At 46.1% G+C, this 22,163-nt stretch overlaps 4 protein-coding genes across 6 annotated transcripts in view; 3 read left to right on the top strand and 1 right to left on the bottom strand.

Moving 5' to 3' along the window:
- Positions 1–22,163, top strand: part of LOC125715114 (uncharacterized) — a 935,270-nt gene that overhangs the window by 882 nt on the left and 912,225 nt on the right. The window lies entirely within an intron of this gene.
- LOC125715120 (uncharacterized) overlaps positions 887–22,163 on the top strand; it is a 1,180,389-nt gene continuing 1,159,112 nt past the window's right edge. The window contains exons 1-2 of one of the 2 annotated variants that reach the window (XM_048986393.1): positions 887–5,128; positions 5,421–5,973. In XM_048986393.1, the coding sequence (XP_048842350.1) occupies positions 1,952–4,855 (2,904 nt within the window). In that variant the 5' untranslated portion in view covers positions 887–1,951 and the 3' untranslated portion in view covers positions 4,856–5,128; positions 5,421–5,973. Of the gene's footprint in view, positions 5,974–22,163 lie in introns of those variants that run through there. The other variant, XM_048986383.1, reaches the window with a different exon arrangement.
- On the bottom strand, positions 6,527–16,092 carry LOC125715261 (uncharacterized). Of its 2 annotated transcripts, XM_048986592.1 has the most exons (7): positions 15,980–16,092; positions 15,707–15,875; positions 10,429–10,544; positions 10,310–10,351; positions 9,783–9,891; positions 9,601–9,671; positions 6,527–6,885 (listed from the first exon to the last, which is right to left on the bottom strand). In XM_048986592.1, coding segments are annotated over exons 2-7 (420 nt in total). In that variant the 5' UTR covers positions 15,708–15,875; positions 15,980–16,092; the 3' UTR covers positions 6,527–6,804. The 2 variants fall into 2 exon arrangements, with proteins under 2 accessions (XP_048842549.1, XP_048842556.1); XM_048986599.1 differs by lacking the exon at positions 15,707–15,875.
- Positions 12,063–13,433, top strand: LOC125715253 (uncharacterized). Its single transcript, XM_048986583.1, has 2 exons — positions 12,063–13,183; positions 13,293–13,433. Exons 1-2 carry the CDS (start codon positions 12,063–12,065, stop codon positions 13,333–13,335), a joined length of 1,164 nt encoding a protein of 387 aa, XP_048842540.1. The 3' UTR covers positions 13,336–13,433.

The raw sequence follows: 22,163 nt of genomic DNA, 5'->3' as shown, positions 1-22,163 counted from the left end.
AGAATTACAAAGTAGTTTTCATTTGAACGGCAGGGAAATGTATAGATGTCTCAGACAGTTGTTTACCCATAAATGGGGACGTGTAGCGGGAGACTTCACAGGACATGGTAATAATGATGAAGTCTTAGCACATGACTCGCAGGAACTCATACAAGCATTACGAGACTTGCGAAACAGGGTAGAGACAGCCTTCGTAAGACGCGCAGACTATGGACGAATAGCGCAATGTAAACAAAAAGATGGAGAGGAACCTGAGGATTTTATGGATAGAATGAGAGTTGTATTTAGAGGAAACTCAGGGATCCCATTTGATGAAGAGGCAGTAGGAGTGTACCAACAACAGCTAAAACGAGCTTTTGTCGCAGGCCTAAAGCCCGAATTGCGAAAATATCTTGACAAACATTGGGTACATCAGAATACTGGTTCAGTCCAACAAGCACTAGAATATGCCCAACACGCGCAGAGAGCGCAGAAACAGGAAAAGACAGACACAATATTCAGCGCCTCAGAAGTAGTAGCGTTAGTGCAAATGAATCCTCCGGGGAGGGGAGGGTTCAGAGGAAGGTCAAGAGGCCGAGGAAGGGGGAGAGGTGTTTTTAGAAACAATTACAGGAATTCGTCTCAGCAAGATAACATTTGCTGGACATGCAGGAAACCTGGACACTTAGCTAGGAATTGTAGAGTAGGGAAACAACCATACAACCCAAACTCCATTGAAAACAATGATCAATGACCCCCCTCGGAGGCCCCTGTTACCGACACCATCCGAGGCAAAACAGAGGTGATTTTAAGAAAGGAAACGGAGGTCACTTTACAAGACTTCTTAGATAAGGAAATAGATTTACAAGCAGTGTGTCAGTTATTAGCAGAAAGACAGTGGGAAACCTTGCCAAGTCGGAAGTTAGTCATAAACGGCAAAGTATATGAATGTCTGTGTGACACTGGAGCATGTAGGACTGTCCTAACCTCCAGTCCTCCTGGAGTCACATATTCTTCATCAGTCATAAATATAAAAACGGCAGGAGGTCAGACAGACAGACATCAGTTAACAAACCCAGTTGCAGTAAAAGATAAGGAAACTGGACATGAATGTCAAGCACAGGTGTTAATAAGCCCTTCTTGTCCTGTTAACTTGTTAGGCCGAGACCTTATGGTACAAATGGGCATTAGCGTGGTTGCCACAGCCACTGGCATGAAAGCAATCGTAAATGAGGAAGCTTATGTTGTGCAAGGAACCACAACACCACAATATTACTGGTCTCTGGACCTAGGGGGAACTGCACAGACACGAGAATTATTGCGGAAAACTAGAGAAAAGCAGTCCCCTAGACAGGCCCAGTTCATGCCTGACGATGCCTTACACGTCACTATGTGGTACAAAGACACCCTTGGACCAGATTATGTCTATGACAAAACGTTTCATGCCCTCCAAGACACTTGTATTACCTTACAATATATGTATGTTAACCCCACCACTGGGTTTTCAGCAGCCTCAGTCATTTTATCTAACAAGCAACAGGCTGTATTTAGAGAGAAAACACCACACGTATCTCTTTCAAAACCACCCCAGATGCAGTGGAGAGATGTAGAGATGTTCTTACGAGATTCTATGCACAGTTACAATGACTACCAACCCATATCTGGCTCCTGTTGGAGCTATGATGAGAAACACAATGTGTGGCGGTTTCCTTTGGGATGGAGAGTTCAAACCACTCCCACCACACACTTAAAGGACCCAACCTGACAAATTTTTTCAACCCTGGAGGAGGGATCATGTCCAGATCTAGATCGCCTCCCAGAAGGGTTATGGTCGTCCTCCCCCACTGATGTAGGACTGGTAAAGGGATTCCCACCTTACAAAGTAACTGTGAAATCAGAACACCGTCCGGTAGTTAGGCAATACCCATTAAAACCTGAAGCAGAGAAAGGTATAGCCCCTGTAGTGCAAGACATGTTAGCATCAGGAATATTGCGAGAGGCTCCTGAAGCCACTTGCAACACTCCTATCTTTCCAGTCCAGAAGGGACATACAGGGAAATGGCGCATGGTGCAGGATTTAAGACCGGTTAATAACATAGTGCAACATGCAGCACCAGACGTGCCTAACCCACACTTATTGCTCAACTCATTGACTCCTGATAAAAGCTACTTCTCAGTAGTGGATCTTAGTAATGCATTTTTCTCAGTACCATTGCACCCTGATTCTCAACATTTATTTGGATTTACCTATAAAGGGAAAAAATATACATATACTAGACTCCCTCAGGGATTTTCTGAAAGCCCACATGTATATACCATGGCCCTTAGATACTCTATGAGTACCTGTGAAATTCCATCACATAGTCAGGTATTACTATACGTGGATGATATCTTAATAGCAGCAGATTCAGAACAACATTGCAAAGAAACTACCCTAACTGTGCTTCAGCATTTATACAATACTGGACATAAAGCTTCTAAACAGAAGTTGCAGTATTGCAAAAAGACAGTTGTCTATTTAGGGCATAACCTTTCACAAAAAGGTCGCTCGTTGCTAGAAATAAGGAAACAAGCTATACAGGAAGCACCTAAACCACAGACTAAACAACAGATGATGTCCTTTTTAGGGCTCTGCAATTATTGTAGAGAATGGTTACCAGATTATGCTTTTCTAGTTCAACCTTTGCAAAATTTAATATACGGGAAGGAGATGACTCTAAAGGACAAAATACAATGGACTGAGGACGGAGAAAATGCTTTTATAAATTTAAAAAGAATGTTGCAAACCAATGTGACCCTTGCTCTACCAGATTATCAACAACCATTCACCCTATGTGTAGATGCTAATCAAGGTTATATGAAAGCAGTATTAACACAGCCATTCGGAGCAAAAGAGAGACCGTTAGCATTCTATTCAAAACGATTAGATGCAGTAGCAGCTGGCTTTCCACAGTGTTTACAGGCATGTGCAGCTGCTGCAGAAGCAGTAAAGGTATCAGCAGAATTGGTACTTTGTCACCCCCTCATACTTAAAGTTCCTCATTCTGTGTCTCTAATCTTGTTGCAGACACCGCTTCCATTCTTAACACATACAAGACATCTTACCTTAGTGTCACTTTTGCTCTCACAACCTAACATTGAACTTCAGCGGTGTGGCCTATTGAACCCTAGCACGCTTCTCCCTACCGCAGAGGATGGGGAGCCACATTCTTGCAAAGCAACAATAGAAGAACAAACAAAACCAAGAGCAAATATTCTGCAAACTTTTATACCAGGATCAGAAGTTGTTTATGTAGATGGCTCAGCATCAAAAAATGATATGGGAAAAAATAAAGTTGGGTATGCTGTAGTTACATCTACTGAAGTGTTAGAAGCCAATGCACTCCCTTCTACTTGTTCAGCACAAGCGGCTGAACTCTATGCTGTGATCAGGGCATGTGAACTGTTCAAGAACAAGTCACTTACTATCTACACTGATAGTCAATATGTGTTTGCAGCTGTCCGTCACTATGCAAGAGTCTGGAAAAATAGAGGTTTTAGAACATCACAGGGCACATCTCTTACTCATACGAATTTGCTACTTAGATTATTAGACGTTGTGCATTTACCGACTCACTTTGCACTGTGCAAATGCAAAGCACACCAGACTGATGACTCTGCAGAAACCGCAGGAAATAGTTTTGCAGATAAAACCGCCAAAGAAGCGGCACTGAAACAACCTACCTTATCAGTGGCAGACATTCTTTTTATAGATAGCGATGTGCTATGTGATGCACAGATTCATGCTCCTAAAATAGAAGTACAAAGTTGGATCAAAAGAGGAGCACGAGAGAAAATTTACTATATGAATGACAAGCCCATCCTACCAAAACATTTATACAAAACAGCTGCTTTGGTGAGCCATGGAAATACTCATGTCTCAACAGGAGGGATGGTACATATCATACAACAATATTTCTATGCTATAAATTTTTCTGATTATGCAAAACAATTTTGTAGGACATGCTTAATTTGTTGTACACACAATGCACAAGGAAACATCAGACCAAAACGTGGCCAGTTCCCCACAGCTAAGTATCCGTTTCAAGTTGTACATATGGATTTTATTGAATTATCTTGGTCACAAGGAAAGAAATACTGTCTAGTTATTATAGACACCTTTTCTAAGTGGGTAGAAATATACCATGTAAAGCATTGTGATGCAATGACTGTTGCAAAATGTTTGGTAAGCCATTATTTCCCTACCTATGGCATACCTCATATTATAAGATCAGACAATGGGACTCATTTTGTAAATCAGACTATGTCCCTTTGCTCACAAGCATTAGGTTTTACACTTAAGAATCATTGTGCGTATCACCCCCAGAGCGCAGGCTTAGTGGAAAGGACTAACGGCACTATTAAAACAAGGCTAAAAAAGACAATGGAAGAGACAAAAAGGCCGTGGCTAGAATGTTTGTCTCTAGTAAAATTATGGATGAGAATAACTCCCACTCCTGCAGGATTAACACCTTTTGAAATAGTGTATGGTAGACCATTTCCCCTAGCAACTGAAATGAATGACATAGAAAAAGCAGACCGAGAAAATACGCTGGCCGATTGGATGCGTAAACTACTAATATCACAACAAAAACATAGCCCCAGTAGTCTGCCAGTAAATTCTGTTTCTACTCAACAGGATAACTTGCAGCCGGGAGATTGGGTCCTGGTCAAGGTCCTGTTGCGGAAAGATTGGAGCACACCTCGGTGGGACGGACCTTATCAAGTCCTCCTTACAACACCAACAGCAGTAAAGATCGCAGAACGACCTTCCTGGATACACAAAAGTCACTGTAAACCCATCAAGCCCTTATCAGAGGCCTCAGCAACAGAGTAGCAGTGGAAGTCCGCTACAAAGGCACAGTAACCAATAGGGTGCTGTTGTCTCAACCCGGTGAAGAAAACAACTGAGCTGCACTCTATTTAGGATGGCACTGATAGGGTGGGGATGTGGTAAAGTGACTCTAGGGATCATTCTTGTTGTAGGACTTGTATGGTTGTCCTGGCTCTCACCAGCTCCATTACAGCACCTACGGCGATGGACCCATGATGACTTCCATCTACGCCCGTTGCCCGCTGACCACTCACATCCATTTATGCAAAACTACTGGTACCGATATGTACATGATACTGTAACAGCGAAAAATGTGACAAATTGCTATGTTTGTTCAGTAATGCTCACTCATAGTGAAGGACCTACGGTGTATGGCAGAGCTATGAATATCTTCTGCAGGTATAGGATATCAAAGTAATGTTTCACTTATATTTTCTTTTGTTTTTCATTTTATTTTTCTGTTGTTTTATTACTGTTATACTATGTTTGAAAATGTTTATTAATCAAGCTCTTAATGCTGCTTTTCGGACACGCAGTACAATGTTTCTCTCCCTTACCCAAACTATAGAGACAGAGCCTGTTTCCAGCGATGGCGATGAAGAAGACATATAATTCATAATGACGGCCGAGCCGAAAGCACCCGTGCAGGGCTCGGACCTGAAGAAACGGAATTAAATGTTTTCCAGGATAATGACAATGTGGTCTAAATGAAGGTTGTACCTAAAGTGCTTTTGCAACTTGTACAATGTTGATGCTTCTGATCATACTGTCATGATAAACAGGAGGGACTGTTAGGTTGAAGAAACAGTTGTTAATCATTTCTGTATGATCAGCAATGAGTGTAAATACATGTATACGTTATTTCTTATCTTCTAGCCACATACTCTTAGCTATTGTACTCTAAGTAAGTGGTTAACAGCTGCCTACTTAGATAAGAATCTCACTTCCCTCTCTTGCGCCCCCCATTGACTATAAATAAAGAAGCCAAGGGGAACCACCCTTTGTAACACATTCTGCTGTAGTTTGCATTGCAGAGAGTGTGGGTACCCTTGCAAGTAAAACTGTAACCTGTGTGTGTCTCATAAATGTGGAGTTGGGGTGGAAACGCCGGGCGCTTTCCCCAACAGTGTTATTTTAAAAGAAAAGCAGGGGGAATTTAAACAAACATGCCCAAAAGAAGCAGAGGAGCAAATTTAAACACGCACAAGCGAAACCAATAGACATACAGTCCGTCGTTTTAAAAGAAGAGAGCACTCATTACATTTAACCACCAAGTTAAAAGAAAGGCTTTAGTGATATTAACCAGGTTGGAGAAAGCATTTAAGCAGAAAACTTAGCTCATTTCAAAATGGCGACACCGGTGTTCTAACGATTCATCCTACCTTATCAGATTTTCCTACTGTAGCGCAATGTTATAGTTTTAACCATCGGTTTTTCCTACCTTATCAGAAAATGCTACCTGTATAAATGGGAGGTATTTAATTGAATTGCACTACATAACAATATCCTACCGCATGTTATGGTAGCATAATTTTATTTACACACTTCAAACCCATAAAATTATACTACCATAAGGAGGGGTAGGATTTTTTTATGACACACTTCAACCCCATAAAATTACGCTACCATAACGAGGGGTAGGATATATATATATATATTATTGTTGTATATTGTCACGGGTCACGGTCGAGCGAAGCCTCGATCGTGCGGATCGGCGGGTAGGTAGCGGGAGACAAGGCGTAATCAGGGCAAACAGGGGTTTATTCAGGGGATCCGGGGCAGGGAACAGAAGACGCCAACTAACATCAATGACAGACAAGGGTTAGTATAAATCAGGAACTTAAATACATTAAACAACGCAGCAGGAAACAAGACACGACTGGGCACGATCAGGAAATCACACGTGGGTAATTAGGGGGCGTGGCACACACGAGGAGCGGACGGAGCGGGCATCACAGAACCTTCCCCCAAAGGCGCGCTACACCGGGCGCGCCTAGGAAGGGGGCGACGGACGGGACGAGGCAGAACAGGACCTGAAAGACAAGAGCAAAAAAATCAACGGGGAACAGGGAACAAGACAGACAGGCAAAACTGACACAAAGGCAGAAGCCAAGACAGGACACTACACAGGACAGGAAAAGCGGACAAACAGACCAGAAAAGGGGACACAGAGGGAACAGGCGGGACAAAAGGACCGGGAGTGAACGGAGGGAACCCAGAGGGAGAAGGAGGAACACGAGGAGCAGAGACGGGAGGAACGGAACGAGGAACGGAGAAAGGAGGAAAGACGGTAGGAGGAACAAACAAAGGAGGGACCAGGGCAGGAGAGAAGGGAGAGAAGGCGGGGGGAACAAAGGGGAGCCCGTGGGAGCCCCAGCGGGCGACGGGAGGCAGCCGGAGGGGCCGCAGGCGGCCGGGAGGCCGGAGCCGGAGGGGACCCCGGAGGGGCCGAGGAGACAGGGCGAGGGACCCGCGGAGGGGCCAGGGAGGGAGCAGGAGGGAGCACCGGGGAAGGGGACGAGGGAGCAGGAGGGGCCCACGGCGAAGGCCCGGAGGAGGGGGGAGCCGCAGCAGGCGGCGACGTCCGGTGGAGGGCCGGAGGTAGGGGCCCCGCAGGCAACCGAGGAGCCGCCGTCAGGGAGCCCGCCGGCGACCGACCAGGCACCGGAGGGGGGAGCGAGGCAGGGCGACGAGGCACCGGAGAGGGACCCGCAGGCGACAGCCGACCCGGAGGGCCAGGAACCGCAGGCGCCAACCGAGCCCCAGCGCAGGCGAGGCAGGGCGAGCCAGGGGGCAGGGCGGGCGGGACCCCAGCCCTGCGTCTGTGTCCCCTCCCCTTGCGGGACACAGACAGGCCGACCCTAGGTCGGGGTCGACGTGGCCGGGACGAGGGACAAGGGGTTACAGGAGCGGGGCCAGGGACAGGCAGTAAAGTCATTCGGGGCGCCTCGGGAGCTGCTGCAGGCGGAGGGGGCGCCTCGGGAGCTGCTGCAGGCGGAGGGGGCGCCGGGACAGGAACAGGAGCGCGGTCAGGAACAGGAGCGCGGTCAGGAACAGGAGCTGGCTGCAGAGGGGGCGCCTGCCCGGGAGCTGCAGGTTGCTGCAGTGGGGGCGCCGGCCCGGGAGCTGCAGCAGGCGGCTGCAGAGGGAGCGCCTCTGCAGGAACTGGAGCGCGGTCAGGGACTGGAGCGCGGTCAGGGACTGGAGCGCGGTCAGGGACTGGAGCGCGGTCAGGGACTGGAGGTGGCTGCAGTGGGGGTGCCGGCCCGGGAGCTGCAGCAGGCGGAGGGGGCGCCTCGGGAGCTGCTGCAGGCGGAGGGGGCGCCGGGACAGGAACAGGAGCGCGGTCAGGAACAGGAGCTGGCTGCAGAGGGGGCGCCTGCCCGGGAGCTGCAGGTTGCTGCAGTGGGGGCGCCTGCCCGGGAGCTGCAGCAGGCGGCTGCAGAGGGGGCGCCTTTGCAGGAACTGGAGCGCGGTCAGGAACTGGAGCGCGGTCAGGAACTGGAGCGCGGTCAGGAACTGGAGCGCCTGCCCGGGAGCTGCAGGTTGCTGCAGTGGGGGCGCCTGCCCGGGAGCTGCAGGTTGCTGCAGTGGGGGCGCCTGCCCGGGAGCTGCAGCAGGCGGCTGCAGTGGGGGCACCTTTGCAGGAACTGGAGCGCGGTCAGGAACTGGAGCGCGGTCAGGAACTGGAGCGCGGTCAGGAACTGGAGCTGGCTGCAGAGGGGGCGCCGGCCCGGGAGCTGCAGCAGGCAGCGAAGGCGGCTGCGCAGGCGGCGGCGGCTGCACGGGAGCGGGGTCCGCCGGCAGCGGCGGCCGCACGGGAGCGGGGTCCGCCGGCAGCGGCGGCCGCACGGGAGCCACAGGTGGCAGGAGCGGAGGGAGCTCCTCAGGTCCGACGGCTGCAGCGAGCAGCAGAGACGGCTGCTCTAGCTGCGCATCGACCCAGCGTGTTCTCCGGACGGGGGAAGCTGCCCTGGGAGACAGCCTTGTAGCGCTGGGAACGTCCGGGGTGATCGGGATACACTCCCGATCCTCTCCAGGAAGAGAAGCGGGGACGATGGAACACGCCCCCAGGGCGATCGCTGGGGCGATTGCCGTTCTCTTCCTCCTCCTCCGACGCCCGGTGGTGGCGGGAGGTGGCGCTATGTCCGCAAAGACGGACGGCGAGAGGATCGTCCCCGGCTCGCTAGGTGCGACGTAGCGCTCCTCCCGGAGCTCGGCCAGCTGCCGGAAATTTTCGCGCACCTCTTTCACAAGGAGCGCGCCCTCTTCGAGAGACAGCTCGTCTAGAATATCCCAATTCCGACTCAACAGTCTCCATGCTGGCGAAGTCTCCCGAATGCCGGGCTGGGCTTTCCAGAAGAGCAGCTGATCAACGTAACTGCGGTCGTCCTCCACAGTCACGGAAGCTGCTTCGCTTTGGTCTGTCATTCTGTCACGGGTCACGGTCGAGCGAAGCCTCGATCGTGCGGATCGGCGGGTAGGTAGCGGGAGACAAGGCGTAATCAGGGCAAACAGGGGTTTATTCAGGGGATCCGGGGCAGGGAACAGAAGACGCCAACTAACATCAATGACAGACACGGGTTAGTATAAATCAGGAACTTAAATACATTAAACAAGGCAGCAGGAAACAAGACACGACTGGGCACGATCAGGAAATCACACGTGGGTAATTAGGGGGCGTGGCACACACGAGGAGCGGACGGAGCAGGCATCACATATATATTTAATGACCTGCAAAAATTTACCATTTCAATTAGGCTTTTGTCAGCATCGTCTTCCAACATGGAGCAAATGACACAGTAGTCCAATGCCTTGCCTACACACACAGAATTTCCCATAAGCTTTTTGTGCTTTATTATGAAATGTGTATCACTGAAGCAACACAGTTAGATGATTATTGTGGATATTTAATTACTCTAGAACCCACCCTGATATTCCAGGAGGGAACAGGCTATTTCCAATCGGGCATTTGTCACGAAATCTGAAGTCGTCTGAACTCGACTGATGTCTCCCTCTGAAAGGAGATGTTCAGCAAACTGCAAAAAAAGAATAAACAAGTATATCAATATCACTATAAATTTGTCACAATATGAGTACATATCCTCAACTCTAAACTGAGGTTCAGCATAAATCTTTTCATTTCAGCATATGCAATACACCATGAAATGCAATGTTGGTGGTATAGAACTAAAGCTGAAGAAATCAATAGAACAACTACAAATATTTATTTAAATGTGCTTTTTGGGTATTTCAGGGTCGCTGTACACAACAACAAATAAATAACACACAGCAATGATAGCTGTCTTGTTATTATTCCTTCTGCAAAACCAACACCTGTATACAACAAATTGCGTAAAAACTGGAATAGGTTTAAAAGCATATACAATCTTTTATAGATTGAATATGTAGTTTAAAAATGGACAAATGTTAACTGTTGTCATAATTGATACTTGCCTGTTGTTTCTCCAAAATGTAGTGCACATATGCATCAATAACCTGTAGACAACAGGTTTATAAGCAACATGCAAAACTACAGTATTAATATGTTGGACAACTTATTTTCCTTCTCTTACTTCATCCGAAAGCCACTCATTCCCCTGCAGGGTGCGAAAAGAATGATCATACAGTTTGTATGGGCCAACAACTGCTTCAACCCTCCCAGTGTCCTTTGCAGCCCAAAGCATCATCACTAAAAAGCAAATGTAAAACAGTTAGTGTTACAATAAAGAGGTCCATCAGACTAACAGTCAAAAGCAAGAAATATCTAAAGAATTTGTAATGAAGCAGACAAACTAAACTCATGCAAACATAAAACATGGAATATACGGAGGGTGGACTAAATAGTCAGTTGGACTGCTCACCCTTTCCTAATTTTTAAAACTGTTTATACATAAACATATTTTTGGCATTGTTGAGAGATTAACTATTTTGTGTATAGTTATCATGCTGTTATTTTGTTCACCCATCTGTAATTCAAGCAACAAACTTGTGACCAACCGGTCAAACAGGTAAAAAGTAAATGTAACACACAAAACACTGGACAGGGCTATACTGGCCAACTGGACAGGGCCAAACTGGCCAACTGGGAGCTTTGTAGTTACAAGACAAGACCTTCTTCTTGGGGTGTTCTCTTTGATATAGGGTTTTTGTCCCGTGTTGGTATTTTGCCTGTGGTGCCTGTGTTCTTTTTGTCAGGGGGAGGGGTGCTGTCATCTGAGCCATCAATATGTTTTTGCATGTTTTTGGCAAAAACAATAACAGAGGGTCTCTTCAAGTTGTGCTTGATTACCTCTGGGTCATTGGCCTTGTCCAAAGACTGCTGAGGTCTTAGTGTGGGCTTGACTCGTTCCACACAAGGAGGGTCGTTGGATAGATCAGTGGGTTGTGTAGTGGGTTGTGAGCTCCTTCTGTATGGCTTCAGGTGGCTGATGTTATATTTGTTTCTCAATATTGCTCCTTCGCGATTTTTTAGTGTTACAGTTTTCCCACTGATTGTTTCTATAGCGTATGGTCCAGAGAAATCAGGTTGCATTCTGCCACCCTTCCTTCCATATTTTCTTATGTTGGCCAAAAGAACTTCATCTCCAACTTTGTACACAACATTTTTATATTTCTTTTGCACCCTTTTCACATAAGCTGCCTGTTGCTTTTCCTGTGATTTCTTTATATTTTCTTCTGTGGTAGCTTTAATGCCCTCCATTGTTTTGTTTTTCAACTGTTTGAACTCACCGTAACTTGCTTCATCAGGGAGGATCATTGTGGAAAGCTAACAAGTAAGACCACAATGGCAAGACAGAAATCACAATTTATGATTAACAAGTATCTTCCCTGGCGCCGAAGGAGTCGGCAGCCTCTCCAGTAGCTCTGTACCACCGTGCTTTTATTTTAATTTTAAACCCTTTTTCTTTACTTTACTTTCTATCTCTCCACGGAGACATGGTGCGTATTTACGTATCCCATGGATACAGCACTTTTTAGAACCACAACATTAGCGAGTTCTTTCGTTTATTCGAGAGAAGAGCTGCTGGCGCTGAAAACAACAGCACGGACCGACATACGACACCACATTCCGCCGGAGCCGAAGAGGAGATACCGAGGCTGCAGGGCCGGAGCGAAGCTTAAGGCGAGGACAGCGGAGCACCGGAGGCGTTTTAAACCATCTATCCCTTCAGTGATTACGGGCAACGTAAACTCGCTGCAAAATAAGATGGATGAGCTGCATGCACTGAACAATCAGCGGTTTTACCGGGAGTGCAGCTTATTCATCTTCACGGAGACGTGGCTAACCGAGCTAACGCCAGAGGCTAACGTGGACCTGCGCGGTTTTGCGTCTGTGAGAGCCGACAGAGACGCAGAAGCCTGCGGGAAAAGCAGAGGAGGGGGACTGATTGTCTACATTAACAACAGATGGTGTAATCCAGGGCATGTCTCCGTTAAAGCGTCTTTATGCTGCCCAGACCTGGAGCTGCTAGTCGTTAGCATGCGGCCATATTATTTGCCTCGGGAGCTCAGTCACGTGATCTGTGTGTGTGTTTACATTCCTCCGAGGGCAGACGCGGCCACTGCCTGTGAGAAAATACACATAGTTACAGCAAGACTGCAGACACAGCACCCTGAGGCCTTCATTATAATAACTGGAGATTTTAATCACGTCACTTTGGACTATACACTGGCTTCTTTTTACCAGTTTGTGGATTGCCCCACACGGAACAACAGGACAATTGACCTTCTGTATGCTAATATGAGGGATGCATACAGAGCCACCCCCCTCCCCCCATTAGGGAAATCAGACCACAACCTGGTCTACCTAAAACCCCAATATACACCCCTGGATCAAAGGCAGCCTGTCACCACACGCTCCATCAGGAGATGGACCCCTGAAATGGAGGATGCCCTGAGAGACTGCTACGACACCACGGACTGGGATGTGTTACTGAGCACACATGGTGAGGACATAGAGGGGGTAACACACTGTTTAACAGATTACCTCAATTTCTGTGTAGACGTGGTCGCCCCTGCTAAGACGGTACGGTGTTACCCTAATAACAAACCGTGGGTGACACAGGAAGTCAAAGCTGTCCTCAACAAAAAGAAGAAAGCCTTCAGGAACAGAGACAAGGAGGAGATGAAAACAGCACAGAGGGAGGTAAAACAATGTGTAAGGGAGGCAAAGGACACATACAGGAGGAAGGTAGAGCAGAAGCTGGGGGAGAACAATATGAGGGACGTCTGGAAGGGTGTGAAAACCATCACAGGCCACAACACCAAGAACGGCACAGCGGGGGGGACTGTGGAGAAGGCAAACGAACTCAACAACTTCTTCAACAGGTTTGACCAGCCCACAGCAACCCCACCCCCTCCTCTTCCTCCCTCAAACCCCCTCCTCCAAAACCTCCAACACCAAGGTGATTCCACCCCCACCCCCTCCTCCTCCCAGCCACTTCACAGCGTCACAGCAGACCAGGTCAGGGGACAACTGAGGAAGCTTCGCCCCAGGAAGGCAGCAGGCCCAGATAAGGTGTGCCCCAGGCTACTAAAAACCTGTGCTGCTGAACTCGGGGAGCCGCTACAACGTGTCTTCAACATCAGTCTACGACTGGGGAGAGTGCCTGCGCTCTGGAAGACATCCTGTATTGTCCCAGTTCCAAAAAAGAACAGGCCCAGTGAGCTGAATGACTACCGACCGGTGGCACTCATGTCACATCTGATGAAGACTCTGGAGCGGCTCTTTCTCAACTTTCTTAGACCCCAGGTACAACATGCTCAGGACCCCCTACAGTTTGCCTACCAGACAGATGTCGGTGTGGAGGATGCCGTACTGTACCTCCTACACCGAGCCCATTCACACCTGGACAAGGAAAAAGGCACTGTCAGAATCCTGTTCCTGGATTTCTCTAGTGCCTTTAATACAATTCGGCCCTGTCTGCTCCATGAAAAAATGTCCAGAATGCAGGTAGATCCCTGCATAGCTGCCTGGATCCACAACTATCTCACGGATAGACATCAGTACGTCAGGCTGAAGGACGTCACCTCTGACACTGTAGTAAGTAGCACAGGAGCACCACAGGGAACTGTGCTATCCCCTCTGCTCTTCACCCTGTACACCTCAGACTTCTGCTATAACTCGGAACTATGTCACATTCAGAAGTTTGCAGATGACACAGCCATCATGGGGTGTATCAGGGACGACCAAGAAGAGGAGTACAGAGGTCTGGTGATGAACTTTGTAACTTTGTATCTTGGTGCCACACAAACCACCTGCAGCTTAACACCTCAAAAACTAAGGAGCTGGTCATTGACTTTGGGAGGTCCAGACCAAGTCCACGACCAGTTCTGATCAGGGAAGAGGAAGTGGAGGTGGTCAACTCATACAAGTACCTAGGACTGTGGGTGGATAACAAACTGGACTGGACAATCAACACACAGCACCTGTACAAAAAGGGTCAAAGCAGACTGTACTTCCTGAGGAGGCTGCGGTCCTTCAACATCTGCAGGAAGCTCCTGTGGATGTTCTATCAGTCTGTGGTTGCCAGTGTCCTCTTTTACGCTGTTGTGTGCTGGGGGAGCAGCACAGCAAAGAAGGACTTATCCAGGCTGGAAAAACTAGTCAGGAGGGCCGGCTCGGTAGTCGGCATGAAGCTGGACTCTCTGTTGACAGTGGCTGAGAAGAGAACTCTCAACAAACTGCTGTCCATTATGGACAATGTTAGGCACCCTCTGCACACTGTCATAAACAAACAGAGGAGCCTGTTCAGTGACAGGATGCTTCTCCCCAAGTCGAGAACCAACAGACTTAAAAACTCCTTTGTCCCACACGCCATCAAACTGTTCAACTCCTCACTGAGGGGGAGGAGGAGGAGGGGAAACAGGAGGTCAGAGTAGGACGGGGAGAAACAGGAACAATAAATTGCACCAGACAATCGAACATTCGGACTGTGCAATGGACCACATAACTGTGCAATCTCATGTGCAATACCGCAATATCTATTACTTCTACTATTGTAACATATATGTTCAATTTTTTCTCCTGTGCAATAATGCAATAACCGCAATTTGTCATGTGCAATAATGCAATATCTATTTATATATACACCTTATAGATTATTGGCATATGCATATCACAATCTCTATACACACTGTGTCTCTACATAACTGCTGCTAAATCCCTCTATTTCCCTTTTATTGTGAATAGTTTTTCCTTTTCCCTATCTATCTATCTATCTATCTATCTATCTATCTATCTATCTATCTATCTATCTATCTATCTATCTATCTATCTATCTATCTATCTATCTATCTATCTATCTATCTATCTATCTATCTATCTATCTATCTATCTATCTATCTATCTATCATTTTCCCTGTCCTGCATGGCCTTAACATGAAGTGAAACAAAACAGGTTGAAAAGTCATACAAATTATAACAATTGTGCACAGGGAGAACAAACTCCCCAAAGAAAGGCCCCATTCAAACGGATTTGAAACCAGGACCTTATTGCTGTGAGGCAACAGTGCCAACCACTAACCCATCGTGCTGCCCCTAAATGTGAACAATTTAAGAAATAAAAAGGTGAAAACATCTACACCCCCTGTATGTACATAGAAAGCTGTGGAAAACTTTCAAGACATAGTTCTACCACAGGACAGTTTGCAAAAACAGCACAAACATCTGCATTGAAACTACAAGACCTTATATTTGATTATAAAATAGATATATAAAAAACGGAACATGTCGTAACTGTTTTCAGAAGCAATTGCCATGGCTGTTCAAGCCCCAATTCATTAGCTTGCAATCACCTTGTCACAAGAAACTATGCTAAACTATGTCAAGATATGAGTAATTGTACTTACTGGCAATTCAATGGGAACCTGTGAAGGAAACACTGCCTCTCTTCCGTACATAAGCAGAAATGGTGAATGTTTAGTGGTTGTATGGACCTTTGACCTTAAAGAAAATAATGTTGGATCCAGATAGATGTCCCAGTCATTCTGCTGGTTGTTAACCAGTTTCTTCAGAGCTCTTAACAGGTAATTTAAAGTAAAAAAATAATAAAATTAGTAAATATAACAAATCTGGTCACAACACACAAGAAATAAAACATCCAAAAAAAATAAAACACCAACCGTTTTAAATTGTCGTTTGTTTTTTTATCCAGTCCATTTGTTTGTGGATGGTAGGCTGCAGTTACACTTCTCTCAATTTAACCACAAGAGCAGCACGGATTTATGGGCGTTCCGCAAAAGTGGAAAAATATTCAGAAGCATATGCGCGGTGAGCGTAAGTAGGACGGATTCACGGGTAGGATGAATTTATAGAACACCCGGCAGGTGTGCCAGACACGAATAAAAAGGCTCGCCGATTACCCCGACAGGCATCAGCTGGTAGAGGAGGGCAAACGGTAACCGGTCCTGCCGGTTCTCGGGACCGGTGTAGAAGCGCTACGGCCGCTGCTCAACTCCCTCCTAGGGAAACCGTGGGGGTGTGGCAGGGGAGTCCCGCGTGACGTCATAAGGGCTTCCCCTGGGCGATCCACGACACCATTATGCCCCTCCAGCTATTATGGGCAACCCGTGGAATCTACATAGAGCTTGGTGTGTAGTTACATTATACATTGAGGTATTTCAGGCTTTAGATGTAACCACATAGTAGAACTAATACTCCACAGTTGCTTCCATGCACTATGATTAGATGTCATTAACATTCGTTGAACATTATTTCGTTGTATTTTGGCATTTAACATAGTCATAGTACATTCAGTCCAATTCATCCATCGAGTTCGGTCACACCCACTTGAGGGGGCACTCCAGCAGACGCAAGGATGGGAATGTTCTTTCCCCTATAACACCCCCTGCAGAAGTACATCTCACTTCCATTAGTAGGGGCCAGTTCAGCATGGTTGGTTTGCTGGACAGGTGAAGTCGTCTTGCTGTCGATCTTGTATGCTGCTTCTCCATCCAATCCTAAAAGTGGAAGTGTGCTCCAGCTCAGTCCCTGGGACTGTATCATAGCCGAAGGCTGTCAGCAGCATTGGCCACGCCGTCCACCAGGGCCATTGCGCCATCCTTCACGCATAAAGAAGAACTGACATCCACATTAGTTTTCTCTTAAAAACATTTATTAGCTGGGATACGTCACCAACCTTCGGCACCTGGCTTCATAACGGCCACAGTGTTATCTTGTCCCACCGTTTCTATAAGGAAACATTCCAATTATTACTCTTTCTGGATCTATTTTTCTAAATGAATTGTGAAGGAAAAGGAAAATATGCAAAGGAGGCCAAAGTAACACTGCAATCTAGCTGGAGTAATGTATTTTATTCTTTTTATAATAATGGATGAAGTTTAGCTTCCTTACACTCTCTCTGTACCTCTGTTTCTAATGCGGAAGATGTTGAAGAGTACGTGAAGAGTTGTACTGTATTTAATCCAACTACAGCTAGATCAGTACCAGAGATATAAACACTGGATGTCGCGTTGAATACAGCCGTCTATGGGAGCGAATGCGTCAACAGAGCCGCCATCTTGGGACGGGGTAGAGCTCCTTTTAAATGAATGAACGTCTATCAGGGACAAGCTGGCATTCATAAATAAAGAACCATAAATGGGCAAATTTGAGAAGCGATTTTTATTGTCTTGGTTCATTATAAATGTCAGACATGTATTTACGACCGAGCCACGAGTAAATCGACAGAGAAGGCATTTTCCTAAAAATAACCAAACACAAACATAAATCGGCTACAGCTCGCTCACGCCATTAACTTATGACTGCAGCTCATACAAAACTCCAATATCCATGAATATTGACATTATAACTTAAAACACTTTCTCAGCCGCGTAACAAATGCTGCACTTATAACTGAGCAACACGAAAATGTTACCAGCAAAACTGACCAGACCCCAACCCAAACGCAACATTAGTTCCGCTATAGAAATACTATAAAGATACTTACAAACATATGCCTTTAATTATAATTATGTTAATTACTAAATTCTTCATTCAAATCAAATAATACTGCGATTTCAGTTATGTTTAAATTATTCTTATATTTCAATTAATTAATTAAACTCAGGGCCGGTCGATCTTACAGGAGACATATGCGGCTGCCTAGGACACCAACTTTTTAGGGGACGCCTACTTTCCAGCCAGTTTCCCTATGCCTGGGGGGGGGGGGGGTGGTGCCGGTGCTGATGCTTAGGGCGCCTCATCGGCTAGGACCGTTACTGCATTTAAGCATTTAGCAGACGCCTTTATCCAAAGCAATGGGCATTTGTATAGACTTGTAGAAAACTATAGACAATGAACTGTACACAATACATTTTCCAGACAAGGAAAATACTTTATTTTTTTTTACATTTAATATGAAAGATAAACATCCGTTTACCTGCTTTTTGGAAAAATAACTATAGACAGGGCAGGGCCATACACACAGGCATCTTGTGTATATTTGTCAAGAACTATAGCCAATGAACTGCAATATATACTGGTGTCAGTACAGAAGCTGTGTCTTTCCTGTGGGGTGGGGGTGGGAAGACAGAGGCTCTGTGTCTAGTATTTAGTATCCTTGTAACATTACTATTTTACACAGTTTCTTCCTCAAACTGCTGCTCTGTAGTTGGAGAGTATGTACTTTTGCCACATGGTCTTCTCTCAACTTGTGAAAGCAAGACAAGTGAAATTAAATTGAAGTGATGGTTGCCAATGGGGCGGCATGGTGGTGCAGTGGTTAGCACTGTCGCCTCACACCTCTGGGACCCGGGTTCGAGTCTCCGCCTGGGTCACATGTGTGCGGAGTTTGCATGTTCTCCCCGTGTCGTCGTGGGGTTTCCTCCGGGTACTCCGGTTTCCCCCCACAGTCCAAAAACATGCTGAGGCTAATTGGAGTTGCTTAATTGCCCGTAGGTGTGCATGTGTGAGTGAATGGTGTGTGAGTGTGCCCTGCGATGGGCTGGCCCCCCGTCCTGGGTTGTTCCCTGCCTCGTGCCCATTGATTCCGGGATAGGCTCCGGACCCCCCGCGACCCAATAGGATAAGCGGTTTGGAAAATGGATGGATGGATGGATGGGTTGCCAATGCCATCTTGAGTTTCAGCAATGTGATCACAACGATTAAATATATCCTGAAAACCTACATCTGCTTTCACAACCCTGTTCAACAGAGACTGGATGTTGGAGGCCTGTCTGATGCACTGCTCAGCTGAGCCAATCATCTTTACTGTATCATGGCTTGGTATCAGCAGGCCTCCATTGTTACGCAAGGTCAGCAGATGATAGTTCCGACCGAGACGTGAAGGCACGGCTGTATTAACCAAGCTACTGCAGCATACATCACACTTCAGCTTCTTCACGACCTGCCTAACAACAAAACCTGTGATATACACCAGAGCATTCTCAGGTAGGGCTCCAAAGCTGGCTGGCAAGTAGCTATGGTCTAACACAACACCAGTGACTTGCTCAAAAGGGGAGGACCCTCTTGTATCCCTGTCCTTTGGCATGGCTTTGAACAGCAGAAATGCCCATGTTGCCTACATCATCAAAAGCTTTCTTGCATATTTTGCAGTATGCCCTATCCAGTCCCTGAACTCAGGATTTATCATCCATTCCACCTTAAACGTACACCTCCTTCACATGATTCTGCTCTCCCTCACTTCTGTAATTAGAAACACATTCTCTAAATTAACCATTATAGGCTACTATTTTCCTGCACCACTGCCTATTAGTGTCAAAGTCATTAAATACAGTAATGCACAAAAATGTAGGCTAAACAGAAATACTGATCCAATACAGATTTTCTGTAGGCTAACTGTGGTAAACTGAATGTGAAAGCATACCCATATAATTCCTCTAGAGGGAGCTAACGTTCTGGGGAATAATGGAAGCTAGAACAAGAAGCTGAGCCAGGAGCTGTTAAGCCTTTGCAGTTGTGCAAACAGCTAAGTAATATTTATTGTGTGGTGATTGCTGGGCTGCAAGGATATCACAGGAACCTACACAAACACACAAACACAGGCATTTAGATGTAGGCTTCAAGTAGCCTAAGCTCAATTTGTTTTTAAATGAAAGCAGAACCTCTTAGTCTAATCGTTTTTAAGACTGTTATCGTCTTCATGCTGTTTCAGATTTGGTTCACTGAATTTATTTGCTTAACAGTGGGACCACGTAGGCCTCCAAAATGATTTTAGATCGATTACCATCATTGACAATTAGCACTATGCTAACACCTAATGGGAACTGCCATTAACAGGCTAACAGAAATTAGCATCGCCAATTTACTTGACATGTTTAACATGCGGCCTGGGTCCACATCAGACGGTATGAAGTAACAAAACTGTCAGTTGCACCATATGCACTGTGGTCATACTTACAGTCATGAACTCAGCAGAAATTTCAAGTGATGAACTGATATCCTCTTGTTCTCCTGTCAGCTACTGACAAGCTAGAGCAACGAGAGTCAAAATATGATAGGTCGCATTAAGTTGACGTCATTGTCCAAGGTATGCATAATGAAAACCAGGCGGCGGCCATTTTACTGAGGTGCGAGTGACAAGAGCAGCAAGAAAACCAGAGAAAAACTGAGTAGGGGCTACGCTGTAACAACCCGAGACCTCGACGAGAACCACGGCAGTATTGAACATGGCGGTGCGCAGCTGACTACATAAAGGTTATCAATCGGATTCTTTCCACGCCAACTTATCTCTAGACAGCCTTAAAGGTAATCAAAATACATTTCAGTTGTATCTGTAAAAAAACTTTTGCATCCTGGAGCACAGTGAAATTCTGAACAGTTTAGAAAATTTTACAGACGAGTGCTTCGAGAGAATTGCTATGCGGAAATCAGACAAAACGCCGACCACTTCCACCTGTAAAAATAACTCGTCCTCCAAGAGAAGCCGCCCCGAGGACTCCCCAGAAGCGGCTTCTCATAATACCAACGATGTGACAGACATTTTGGAGTCTATAGATAAACGATTATCCAGCTTAGATGCGCGTCTGTCCCTAATGGAAATTCTCCATAAAGAGTTCCAGGCTTTGCACGAGTCAGTGGAGTACAGCCAACAACAGGTAGAATCACTCATCTGCAGAGAATGCAACCCTCTGGGAATCGGTAAAATCCCTCACAGATGGAATGACGCGCCTTTCGGAGGAAAATAAAAAAATAAAAGAAACTATCATTGACCTCCAGGCCCGCAGCATGAGAGACAATTTAGTAATTTCAGGCATTCTGGAGAAAGCAGACGAGGATCCAGAAACAATGGTGAAAGAGTTCATTCTAACTCAGCTAAAACTCCCGGAGGACACAGTAAAAACCATCAGCTTCCATCGAGTTCACCACCTAGGAGGGAAGAGACCCGACGGACGCAGACCCAGACCAATAGTGGCTAAATTCGAGCACTTTAAACAAAAAGAACTGGTTAAAAGCCGCGGCCGGGAATTAAAAGGAACGAACTTTAGCATCAACAACCAGTTTCCCAAGGAGATCCTGGAAAGAAGGAAGATCCTGTTCCCTATAAGGAAAAAATTCATCGACGGAGGCTCCCGTGCTGTCATCGCGGTCGACAAACTATGTCAGCGGACGGCTCTATTGCCACCAGAATTCCACCCCTTGGCTGTTCTTGATCTGCAACAGGTGATCTGTATCCACACCAACAATCTCGACGTTTTGCAGATAGATCTAGATATAATAATATTTGCCAGTCTAATAAGTTTAAGGTATTGTCATCGTCTCTCTTCTTTTATTATTATTATTATTATCCTTTTTTTTCTCTTTCTTTTTGTCCCTTGTTTTTCCCCTGTTGATTGCTGATGTCACTTTGCGATGTTGCTTTGGCTCCTGCACTGTTTTAGTTCACTTAAGGCTCCTCCCATGTTTTCTCACTACTTTTTCTCTGCATCACATTTCTGTTACCTTCCCATTTTCTCCATGTTGCCATATGCTCAATGCACAGCATAAATAATGACACAAAGTGAACACAAACATTTAGCAAACATCAAACATCTTAACAGGTAATATAAATATGTCCACACTGAGATTTGTCACATGGAATGTACGTGGAATTAGTTCCAGGAAAAAGAGGCTAAAAATTGCTAATCAGTTAAATGATTTGAAGGCAGACATTGTCTTTTTACAAGAGACTCATATGGCCAAAACATCTGAATATATGCATACCTTCCCACAGTTCCCTCACACGTACTCAGCCTGCAACAACTCAAAACAAAGAGGCGTAACCATATTGATTAACAAAAGGATTAATTTCACCATTAGCAACACTATAATAGATGCAGAAGGTAGACTTATAATACTAAACTTATC

The sequence above is a fragment of the Brienomyrus brachyistius genome, chromosome 2 (assembly GCF_023856365.1).
Source record: "Brienomyrus brachyistius isolate T26 chromosome 2, BBRACH_0.4, whole genome shotgun sequence".
NCBI lineage: Eukaryota > Metazoa > Chordata > Actinopteri > Osteoglossiformes > Mormyridae > Brienomyrus > Brienomyrus brachyistius.
The sequence above is the reverse complement of the archived record's forward strand: the minus strand, read 5'-3'. Positions and strand labels throughout refer to the sequence as shown.